The sequence below is a fragment of the Ammospiza caudacuta genome, chromosome 1 (assembly GCF_027887145.1).
Source record: "Ammospiza caudacuta isolate bAmmCau1 chromosome 1, bAmmCau1.pri, whole genome shotgun sequence".
In the NCBI taxonomy this organism is placed as follows: domain Eukaryota; kingdom Metazoa; phylum Chordata; class Aves; order Passeriformes; family Passerellidae; genus Ammospiza; species Ammospiza caudacuta.
In genome coordinates, this window is record NC_080593.1 from 21,746,150 (window position 1) to 21,758,429 (window position 12,280).

Consider the following 12,280-nt stretch of genomic DNA (forward strand, 5'->3'; position numbering starts at 1 on the left):
AGAGGGAACTTTCAAATATGGAAATCAATGTTCAACAAAATAAAGGAAATCCAGATATTCTTAAATTGATCATAGTGTATGCTTCCAGTATGTGCTGCTCTAGTTAGACAGTGTTTGGGCATCCAGCAGAGCTGCTCTAAGCAGACAGTACTTGGAGCTCCTTAGATGATGTATATGAAAGCCCAGAGCTTCTTCCAAATCTGTATAATTAGGTTTGAAGCTTGAATTTTGAAGTACTTTCTCTTTATTTATATTAGAGGACCTCAAGTAAGGCTCTGTAAGTGCTCTTCCAGTCAGTAGTACATAAATATTTCAGCTATTTCTGGCAGCTGTTTGTGTTTGAGAGCTTTAAATGGAAGTCAGTATTGAAAATCAAATTAGTTTTTCTACTTAAAAAATTGTTATTTGAAAAATTGTGTTTTATTATTCAGAATGTGAAATGCTTAAGATAAATATGACCAAGGAACTTTAAGAAAAAAGAGGGAGAGAGGAAAAGGCATTCATTTATGCATGTATATGGGATTTTCTTTTCTTGAAAATAGCTATTCTTCTTAGATTTTTCTAAGAATAATTGTGATGTAAATTGTAAATATTCCCCTCCTACAAAGTCCAACAGGTTTTTAAAAGAGACTATCAACAGGAACCTCTTAAAACCTTGAGTCTGGATCTTACTTTATAGAGAGATCTTGTTTTGTAGAGAGACAAATTACCATTTTTGACTATATTTTGATGATTTGCTGTTGTTTCTAAATTGTTATTATTTGACCAATTTTGAAAGTGAGAAAAAATGGCTTAAAACAGAATTTGCAGATTTTTCTTGAATAGATTTTGTGTTTTCTTTTGAACAGAACTTCTTGGCATACACAAACAGGCAACAGTAGGCTTTTTGACATTGATGGAATCACTGAGATATTGTAAGGTAAGCTGTTTTCTACATAACTTAATTTTTCTTTCATTAAGGTGTTGTGGGCTTTTTTAACAGTATTACTGAAAGCTTTACTGTGTACTATTAGAAATCTTAAAGAACTTCCAAATAATGTTGAAATTCATGTATTGAGACATATGTTAAGACAAATATATGATAAAATGCTTTCTTCATAGTCTATATTAAATTCCTTTAGCTTAACGCAGAGTTAAAGAAAATAATGTAGTTGGCAGAATATTGGTGTATTGACTGCAACTGGCTGTCCTTTAATTTATTAAATAAATGTAGATTCTAAATTAATTAATCCAAAGCCAGTTAATAAATCAAGTGGACTTCTACCTTTCATTAGTATCTGATTATAGTATTGTTAAGTATAGTACTTGTCTGCAAGCTAAACACATCATTTTATTAAACATTTTATATCAGTGGAGTACTAATGGTTCTGAAAACTAACTACATTGTCATTAATTTAGTCACTAACTAGATGACATTTCTGGGTTTGCTTTATATTTCTGATTTTGCTGTACCTTTTTAGGTTGGCTCCTATTTGAAATCTCCAAAATTTCCCATTTGGATACTTGGCAGTGAAACACACCTCACAGTCTTCTTTGCCAAGGTATGTTAGATGTGGTTTTGGTAACCTCAGGCAGATAAACATCATATAAATTCAAAGTACAGATCTTGCTACAAGGTGACTTTTATGTGGCTTTGATGTAAAAACATAGTGACTAAAACTGTTAATTAAGCCTTTCCTTGGAGGCAGAGTTGTTCCCATACTTAAGCAATATTTCATAACTTGCAGTGTGAAGTCTTCCGGTTTTAGTTTAATTTATTGGGCTGGGGGTAGTTTATGCTTTGGAACACCATGCTTGGGGTAAGTACTGTCTTAAATTTCTATAGTGTAAGAGAGATTTATGTAGCAGTTTCATTTCCCTGACAGTATTTCACAATTTTTAATCTGTAGTTGGTTGTTCTAGATTTAAAATAGATATCGGGACTGTTACAATAATTCTTTATATATATTCTGTTAGATATCTACTGTAGGCTGTAAAACATAAAATGCTTTCAGGAGGACTCTCAGTTTAGAATCTTAGACCAGATTTTCCAAGGAGACAGTTTCTGTTTCTTTAGTTGAAGACTGTAAGTTGCTTACCTTAAATTTTATTTTTATTGAACACCTGTTTCTGATTAAAAATTTTATTGAAATTTTGAATGGTACCTACTAGTATATTTATTGGTACTTATTAGAAGTTAACTTCCCTATACCTAATATCTTAAAAAGTTAATTAAAACTTTAACTATAAATCTTGAAAATAAATACTGGAAGGTGTATAAAAGCTCTTAGTTTTTGAATTTAAGTGTCTAACCTCACCCTTTCTAAAGTAGCAGTTGTTGAGCTTTTCAGGTGGAGCAGAGATGTCAGCTACAATGGAAATACAAATTGTGTTGACAGTCAATTGAAGCTACATGTCAAAAACTGCAGGAAGAAACTTGAATTTGTTGCCAAGGGTTAATCAGCACGTTGTTAAAGTAGCATGTGTAGTTGTGTAAATGTGTTTGATACCGAGGATGTAGCTTCTAGTTTGGTGGTGACTTTGATTACATGAGAAAGAAATGTTCAGAATGGAAAGAGAAAAATGAACTGTGGAGGCAAAACCAGTGCTGATTAAATTTAAAAAAAAACAATTGAGTTTTCATTCTTTCAAGCTGCATATATTTTACAGGAGCATAAGGCCTTATTTTTGAATAGAATAATGTTAGGCAATTAGTAATTATTCTTTAAAGCAGAACTGTAGTCAGTTTTGTCATTAGCTGAGTAATTTGGTCTAGAAATCTAGAAACAGCAATCTTCCTAGGCTACTGTTGCTATAGACAACTAGCATGGGAAAATTAGGGAGCAGAATAAAATCTTCATTTCCTTCAGCTTGGAGGTTTAACAAGCAAAAGGTTTTACTCAAATTCTGCATACTGCTCTACTTAAAGAAAGAAAGCTGGCTGCTGTTCTTTAGTATTTAGATGTTGGATTCAGATTTTTATGTTAGATGAGTGATAAGCATTTTTCTTCTATCAGTGGAATGAACAATAAACCACCACACTCTTCTATCTCAGAACATTTTGATTTAAATTTTGTAGACTTCTATTGTTGTCTGCCAGAATACATTTGCACTACTCTAAATGTGGACCATTCTTTTAGCTGTGACTGTAGAAATGTTTTGTTTTGTAAAATAAATGATTTTGTTCGTTGCTGCCATTCTAAAACTCTCTATATTTTCAATGTATTTTAATGTGCAAAATGCAGCACAGTATCTTTGGCTGAAGGTCACATTTATAGCTTAAAGTGAAAATTAATTTACCAAAGTATGTAGTTTGGCTTGAGCTCTCTTGTAACTGCTGCTGCATGAAATAGCTGTAAACAGAGACAGTTGAGTCAATTCCTAGTTTTAAGACAAGTCTACAATGGGTCAGCAGTTTGTCTTGTTACTAGAAGAGTAAGTTTTCTTCTACCTGCATGGTCTTCATCTCCACATCTTGACTGTCATACCATTTCTGTATGTACTCAGTGAGTTACTATCTTTGTTTTAGTACAGAGATTTGGAGATAGAGAGAAATAAAAAATAATTTCTTTATTGTTTTGATTGAAGCACATTTTATAAAGACAGTATCAGTAGTTTTGTTGTCTGGGACATAACCAGCCTGTCATTGGCCAAATAATTATTTGTACTTAGATCTTTTGGAAAGAAAACAGAATCTGCAAATATGTGAAATGGAACCTCACATCTTTATTTCTAGGGTAGACTGTCTTGAAAAATACTACAGTTTATTCTGCAGATGGGTAAATGTTGAAGTCAGGAAGCACATGCAAACATCTATATTATCTAAATAGTTCTTCAAAACTCTGATAGTTGTGTGTGTCATAATAGAGCTGGAAAAACTTTGTGAATCATTGCAGGGGGTTCCCTAGCAAAAGCCATAAGTAGTACCATCATATTATTTTTCTTCACAACTGTTGTGTGATAAAGTCAGAAAGCTGCTTAATGCTCAGCAGTCCAGATTTAACGTTTTCTGAAAAAATAACTGTGGCTGTTACTCCTAGTGGTCATGGGCTGTGCATTTGCAGCAAGGTAGATTATCTATAGGCTACTAAATCCAAGCAGCCATCATTTCTGCCTCTCTCTGCCCACTCTTCCTTTCAGTAAATAGAAAAACTTTCAAATGGCTTCAGTCCAACAAAAGCAAACAAGGGATATTTCATCTGACACAATGAACTTCCCTGCATGCTCTGTCAGACAGTGTGAAGGCAAATATGTGATATTGTAAATGTTCCCTAAAAATCTGCTTAATTACTACAGTCTTTTTGTGTTGTTTTTTCTCTTTCATTGTAGGGATAAGAGAGAGTAGGAAGTGGGGCAGCTCTAAATGAGGCTGTGATGTTCTGGATGAAATGCTGTACAGGCGTGTTTTAATTATTTTTATGATACTTATAGGAAGTTTTGACAGGCTGAGACAACTCAGAACTTCTAGGAATGCCAAAATGTGGTCAGACACTGTATAAAAGAGTACCAACAAGTTGAAAGGTTATGCAAAATATAACAAGAAAATGTTCCAGTGCAAGCAATAGGAAGAACAGCAGGAGGTTAATAGGTGCTTTCTAAATTGTGTTGTGACATGCAAATCCACATTGTGCTGAAGTTTGAATTCAGACTCATTGAAAGTGAAAAGACAGCATGGAATAAATGTATGTCTGCTGACTTCAGGTGATTGAAACTGTGGGGACACTTCAGCTGTGTAGGGCTTTAAGAAATTTCTTTTGTTTCTATGTCTTTGAGCACAGAGGCCATCACAGAATTGGCTATCTGTTTTCAGTTACAGCATTGTGGCATTTCTAGACTTGAAGAGTCAGATAAGCAGAGAAAACGCCTGTCTAAGAAATCTGAATAAGTTACAAATTACTGCTTTTGAAGGAAAATGTCCTATCCTGGACTCATGGAACCACATTGCTTTTGGATTACATTTTTTTTATTTCTCTGACTTTGATCACTGTAACCTGTTCTACACATTCTCAGGGACTTTCTTCTGCATCCTTGATATCATTGTCTCTCAGAAGAAAGAACATTGACTTCTCTTCCTAAACAATCTCTTTCGTCAGAGTTCAGCTGAAGGGCACCTCAGCAAACACTGCCACTGCTATAGGAGAGCTGAATGTGGGGCAGTGGTGTTTACCAGAGCAGGGCCGAGGGGAGTGTGAGTTGGTGCAGCATTAAGCTCAAAACACCAACAGAGATTGTCAGTGCTGTGAAAGGAAACAAAATGCATGTGTAAAAAATCAGTCGTTATAACTATGTGTTAATAGCTCTAGTTTCTACAAAAATAACCTATGTGTATCCTTTAATTTAAGAACTCTTCTACTTAGGGAAGGGAGTGAAAAATGTCTTTGCACTTCCTTTTGTTTTTCACTTCCATGTCCAGCAGGTAACCAAATTTTGAAAAATATGTTTTCATCAAAGAAGAAATTAAGATCACATTTTGAAGATTCCACTTCAGAAAATGGTTACAGAGCACATAGCCATAGAGTTTTCTGTAGTTTTTAAGTGTGAGAGGAATTGATTCTGTTGGAACAGTCTGGACATCTAAATGGAAAAGATATAGATGTGTGAGACAACAGCAGAAATCATTTCTAGACTAAAGTAGGGTTCCCATTTTCTGTGTGCTATTTCAGACCAGGGAGGCAAATGCTGTTCTGTTTTTGACAATAGTCCTCACCTGACTAAATCAGCATTGACTCTTCAAATATTCCTATTGGTAATTTAAGAGCTCCTTTCTGCAGGAGGAAAGCGATTTTTAAAATTAATGTTGATGGAGGGTGTGGGAACTGTGGGCTCCCAAAAAGTATTGAATATACTATACTGGTTGGTTTAAGATTTGTAGCGTAAATGCTATTGCTAAATGAACTTAAGTTTTTCTGAATAACACAGCATTTCATAAGTTCATAAGTAATCCTAAATGAGTTTTATAGTAGAAAGGCCAGCCTGAGAGTTCTCTCTCTATTTATTATTTTCTTGTGCAGAATTGTTCTGTACATTTGATTATCTGTGCTTTTATGTGCCTTCTCTAGTTCACCCAAGTGCTTAATTTTTGACATTATATGTTAAGTTTATTGAGAACTATATCCTAACAGTTCATTCACTTCTAGATTTACATTTTTTCCATCTTGAACCACCTTTTTTCTGATACACATTTCACATCATGGTATGGTTTGGGCTGAAAGGGACCTTAAAGATCCAGCCCCCATGCCATGGGCAGGGACACCTTCTACTAGACCAGGTTGCTCAGAGCCCCATCTAGCCTAGAGCCCCATCTAGCCTGCTCTTGAACACCTCCAGAGATGGAGCAGCCACAGCTTCTCTGGGCAACCTGTTCTGGTGCCTCACCACCCTCACAGTAAAGAATTTCTTTCTAATATCTAATCTAAACCTACTATCTTTCAGTTTGAATCCATCTCTACTTGTCCTGTCACTACATGCTCTTGTTAAAAATCCCTCTCCACCTTTCTTATAGGTTCCCATCAGGTACTGGAAGGCCCCAGTTAGGTCATAGCAATTAGTATATTCCTTATCAGGGGTTATCTTTGTGGAATCATTCCAGAAATTGAATTTTGAATGGGAAATTTGGAGTCATTTCCACACAGAATTTTTTAAGAGCCCTAAAAGTTAAACCAGTCTTCCAAAATATGGAATTTAATATGCCTATAGTAATACACTGAAGAGAAGGCAAATAAAATGAACAACTTCTCCACATGCCCTATGTACCTTTAGATGAGGTAAGAGGTAGAAATCATAAACCTTGATAGTGCCAGGCTCACAGCATCCGTTCTTTGCTTTACAAAGCACCTTCCCTTTTATTTTATCTTTTAATTGTAGCCTAGTAACTGCATATTTTTTATACCCGATAGTGATACTGGGAATACTAAGAATTGGGAATGTAGTATGCACCATGTGACAGAGTGGTTGCTCAGCTTATGAACTGATTATCTGCCTGTTATGTGTTCTGTTTGAGGAAATGGATCTCTGTGAATGGCTGTTAATCCTTGCTCCCTTGTTATAAATTCATGTTCTGGATGGAATCCGAGGAATCATTCTTCCCCTTACAGTTTTTCTTCCCGAGAAAATGTCCTGAAGTCATTAATGTATTACAGAACTTAGGAAACAGAGTTTTAAATATAGTTAGTGAATGCCTGTTAAAGATATTTTTAAGAGAAGTGTTCTTGAGCAAAGCAACAGGGAAATTATTTTGTGGCCATTTGTCTCTTTGCATGTTTTTTCTCCAAAATGTCTGAAGACCAGATGTTCTTTTTGAGCAGGGCACCATGAATCCTTGGAAGTGGAAGCTTACATATTCTTTTATTCTCTGTTTAGCCTGCCTTATTCCCATGTTCCCAGACCCTACTGGGATAGATGCAGGAACTAGAAACAGAAAATGAGACTCCCAGCATGCCAACATATGCTTCAGTAATAAGAATAGGCTTTAAAATAGTAACTGTTGTAGTCCTGTTCTGAAACTTTGTGTCAAGTTCTGCTTTTTGCAAAACTTGCACACTGTCTAATAAACGGTGACATGACAGGCTGAACTTGTGTAGAGAATTTCTATCAGGAGACTTTGGGTCATTTTAAAAATGGCAGGAACCTGGTTGAAATCTGTGTTGTAGCTGTTGTTTGATCCACAAAACCTTAATACATGTGACAGCTGTGGAATCCTCAGGACCATAGGGTGAATCCATGTACAGCATCAGATTTAATTCAAGTACTGTCACAAAGATCTTTAGCAACCAATTTCTAACCACTTTTTAAAAAAGGTTTTCATCCCTTTATTTACTCGTTTAATAGCCTCTTTTGATAAGGCAGCTTTACTTTCAGGTTAAGATATGTAAATGAATGAATTGAAAGTCTGAATGTGGAAGGATGCAGAGAAAAGGCAGAGACAGGGATTGTCTATGGAGGAGGGACCTTTGAACTCCTAGCAAAGGTGAAGCACATTTAGGGATACTTTAACTAGTGCCTTCATTTTCTGTTTTTCCTCTCTTACATAGGAAGTTACATGTGATTAGCTATGAGTATAACACATTCTCTTGTTTCTAAAACTCAACCTCATAGCTACCTCACGTAGCAACCTCATTTAGATATTTAAGTACATTTTTCCCAGTGTTGGTTTGTTTTACATAAGAAGTTTATGAAATCTGTTTTCTTTGTATGTTACAGGGAGTCCAATCCTATTTTCTTCTACCAGTTGACAGTTTACGCTATCTTATATGTGTACTTTAAAAATAACTGTTACAGAGAGGTGCCAAAGTTGTCAGAGGCTGTGGTATGAAAATATTGAAGCATTTCAGGTGTATTTAGGGAAAAAATTCAGTCACTGCCCATATGCAGTTAAGAGAGCTCATGCAGTTGGAGTGAAGTGAGATGGGCTTTACTGTATAATACATCTGTAATGAAAAAAAATAATGTGTTTTGAATTAATAAAAGAATAAAATAATTGATTTTATAGTTAGTGTCAGCTACCTGACATAATATGCTTCAAATATGAACATATATGGCAATACTGCTTTTATAATATATGAAACTGTGGTGTTTTTGAATAACAGTGGATCACATGCCATTATTAATGTACTTTTTTTCTTCATTGCTTCACAAAGCTTGTACATTTCACTTGAAAAGATATAAAATGTTTCTGTTAGATTAATGAACCAGGCGAAGAATTGTCCTTTAGAAACACTTGGCATATTTGAGTTGTAAAATAATTAATCCTGTCTGTTTTCAAAAAGCATTTCATCATTCTGGGTTGAAGCAAGTCAGAGGGTTTTCGTCATCCCAAGAGAGAATTATATGGTTTAAGTGGGAAACTGAATACTGTGGGCTGGTTTCCAACATTAAGTGCAGCTTTCAGTATTGTTAGAACTGTATTAGAAAGATTTAAATTTCTGCAGTCCATCTTCACTGTTTTAAACTTTGCTATCAAGTGTTCCTGTCATACATGCTCATTTCCCACCTCCTTATTGTAATTCCCAAATAGAATTAGTAATATGTTAATACTCACCACTGTGTTGTGTAGCAATCAGCTCATGTCTATAGGCTGAAATAGTACTAGATGTAGAAATAGTATTTGATACTAGATTTTTTTTTTTTACGTAGAAAATGGTAGCATAGTAATAGAAGCTAAAGTTCATCTTGAATGAATTATATTATGGAGGTTTTGGAAGTCATATAACATGGAATTTGTCCACTTCCAGCTTGATTCCTCTTAAGAACAAAGTTTCATGTTTATATAGCATTGTATTCTGTCTTTCAACAGAATATAATTTGAAAAGCTGCCCTTGCAGATTAAGCTTTTGACTGGAGAGTAGTATGTAATTTAGTTATTAGAGAAGAATTCCAGTAAACTCAAATTTGCTGACTCTTGATCTGTAATTCCAGTAATTTATTTTTAATTTCAAAACAAAGACATTTTGTGTTGATGAGCAAAACAAACTAGTAACTGAATAAGAAAAGAGCAAAACAAGCTAGTAACTGAATAAGAAAAATACTATATACCAAATCTTTATTGGTTTACAGTAATCTTTTATGATCTGTCTGTAAAAGCAAGGAGCATGTTTAAGAAGCTCTTATGTTTTAACAAGTCACTATGTGAATTGTTACCTTCTTGTAATGGTTTAAACTAAACCACCAACATCTGTGGCAATGTAACTGTAAATAGGTATTTGCTGTACTTTTGAATTTCTCTTATTTTTAAAAACTGCAACACTGTGGCTTTTTTGTTGGCTGTCTTATTAAACCACCCTCTCTCAAAGGAATGGAGGATATATTGTGGTTTCTATAACTTACTTGAGTGTATGTTGGAAGCTGCACTTTCCAGACGAATAGACTGACAGGCTCCTCGGATTTCTGTCACTATTTCTTTTTCTTTGGTTTGTGTTCGCTTTTCTTCCACAGCCTCACCCCACCCTTGGATCAAGTAGGCTCTCTTTTCTGTCTGGTACTATGGGTGAAGATGAAAAAGAGTTTGAAGTAGTCTATCTGTAGCTTTTCTTTCTTCCCTGTTGAGAGCTCGTTTCTGTCCTCAGCAAGGCACTGCAGGTACAGTAGAGTAAATGCAGCTGTTTCACCTTTGCAAGGCAGTGTACAGCTAGAGCCAGTTTGCTTCCTTTTAACCGCCTTGTAGCAAATTGCTTGTCATGAATGTTCCTCCCCCAGGACCACCACTATCCCTAGATGAACACTTTCAGATTACCTGTTGTCCTTTCCTGGTCTAAACTACAAGGCCTGTATTTTATTTTCTGACCACTGATAAGAATTCTGCTACTTTGGGTGTGGCATTCTTCCTTTTGTGTCTTTTTCCTCTCTTCTTATTCAAGGAAAGTATTTTCTTTTAGCATTTTCTGCATCCCAGATAGACTCATAGCCCCTCTTCAAGGCCTAGGAGGATACAGTATATGATCTTTGACAACTGCCATTCTGAAGTGGAAATAGTTGTGACCACAGAGCTCTTGTATAGTGACAGAAAAGTCTAGAACCTTTCCTTCAGTTTTTCTATGTACATCTCTAAAGTGGAAAAAACCTTGTACTCCTTCAAATATTGTTTGGGTATGTTCCAGTTGTTTGGCATTTTTTGATGCTTTCTCTTGTGGAAGATAGTGTGCTGCAGAGCAATGGCACATTCTATTGACCAGCACAAGAAAATCATGGTAAGCAGGCTGTGCAGGGCACTGCCATGGCTGCAACAGCTGAGGGCACTGCCCACTGCAAGCTGCTGGTGTGGGTGATGTCCTTGAACACAAATGGGAGTCTTGAACTAGTCTTCATTGGCCATCTCTCTGTAAAATAGTCTTTTAAATTAAATTTATGCAAAATAACATCAAATGGTTTAGGACTGACTTCACGGGTAAGTGTTTTGGATTTGACTTGCATTGTTACCATGACATAATTCTCTTAACTGTCCCTTTCCAGACAGACCCTTCACAATAGTCTGCCTAGATTGACAGTACATGATATGTTGGCATTTTTAGAGCCAGAAACTTCATACCTCAGTGGTCTCAATACTTCCTCAGTGATGCCTAAGAGGAGAAAACATCAATGACCTTTCCATAACTGTTCTGTTCTTTGTATGATGGTAATAATGACCTCCCTTTTTAGATCTTAAGGACTCTCTTTTCCTTGGTTTGATAAATAGCTCCTAGGAAAACCTACAAAAAAAGCTGCTATTTAATTCCAAGCAATGCCCAAATTCTATTGAGCCTTCATCTTAATGAGAGTCAGCAACTGGGTTTTTGTATCGTTCTAAGTCGTTGAACCTTTTTTTGCTGCTGTAGTGATGATGCATTTCCTGCTTTTCAACTGATACCAGTCTGTGTTAAATTCTAATTTTTGGTCCACTTCCTAGCCAGTCCCTACAAGTAAAACTACCTGATACCTTTAGGACACAAACTCATTTGTATGGATGGTGATACTTATGGCACTTCTGCTCCATGGCCCCAAATAAAGCTGCATTCAATTAATTCTGTTCTCTCTTAGCTAAGTGAGTTGTTATATCTCAGGCTATAAAGAGCATTTCAGTTCTGGCTTTGGTAGCAGGATCCCTTCACCTTTTGAAGAAGAACATTCTCTGTGTGCTCCAGGGAGAGCACAGAGTGGCTGTAGAGATTGATTGCAAATGAATGATTGCAGCCACAGGAAGATCTGAAGTTGGACATTGTAATTTCAGAGCACTATCCAATTTGAAATGCATTCCAGTTGTGTGTGAAAAACCTCTGTGTCCAGATTATAATGATACAGTTACATAGTACATCAGTAGGATTGTGTGAAGTGTCTTTTCTCTTTCAAAATACAATCTCCAAAGGAACCTTGCTGACACATAAAATCAAATTTCTTTTTGAACCAGCTCCTCACTGAGATGCTCTGCCTGGCATCCAGTTTCAACAATCAGTTGTGAGACTCCTGTAAAATTGAAACTGGGCGATGGATTCAGAAATCAGCTAGAGAGATGAGAATAACTTTCAGAGATCCCATCAACCTTGTTTTCTTAGGAAGCCATTTTGGAAAAGTTGATGCCTTGAAAGCCACTGATTATAGCATTGAAAAATACACACTTTTCTCTGTAATACAAGACTGAATTGAATAAACCAGTTTTCCAGATGTGATTACAAGTTACAACAAGTTAAAAAGTTGATAAATAATCAATGTTTCTATATTGTTTTTAGGTAATTTTTTAAGAAGAAAGTTAGTATTACAATATATAATTCTTCTACATGTCTACGCAGTAGTGATAGTGTATAACCATAAAGCACTTCATATGCAAGCAGATTTC

The 12,280-nt window shown here is 35.7% G+C and overlaps 1 protein-coding gene across 6 annotated transcripts in view; it reads left to right on the forward strand.

Moving 5' to 3' along the window:
- MINDY3 (MINDY lysine 48 deubiquitinase 3) overlaps positions 1 to 12,280 on the forward strand; it is a 45,366-nt gene that overhangs the window by 19,370 nt on the left and 13,716 nt on the right. For all 6 annotated transcript variants that reach the window (XM_058823667.1, XM_058823751.1, XM_058823497.1 and 3 more), the window contains exons 9-10: positions 849 to 919; positions 1,461 to 1,541. In XM_058823667.1, coding sequence (XP_058679650.1) covers positions 849 to 919; positions 1,461 to 1,541 — 152 coding nt within the window. The remainder of the gene's footprint in view (positions 1 to 848; positions 920 to 1,460; positions 1,542 to 12,280) is intronic.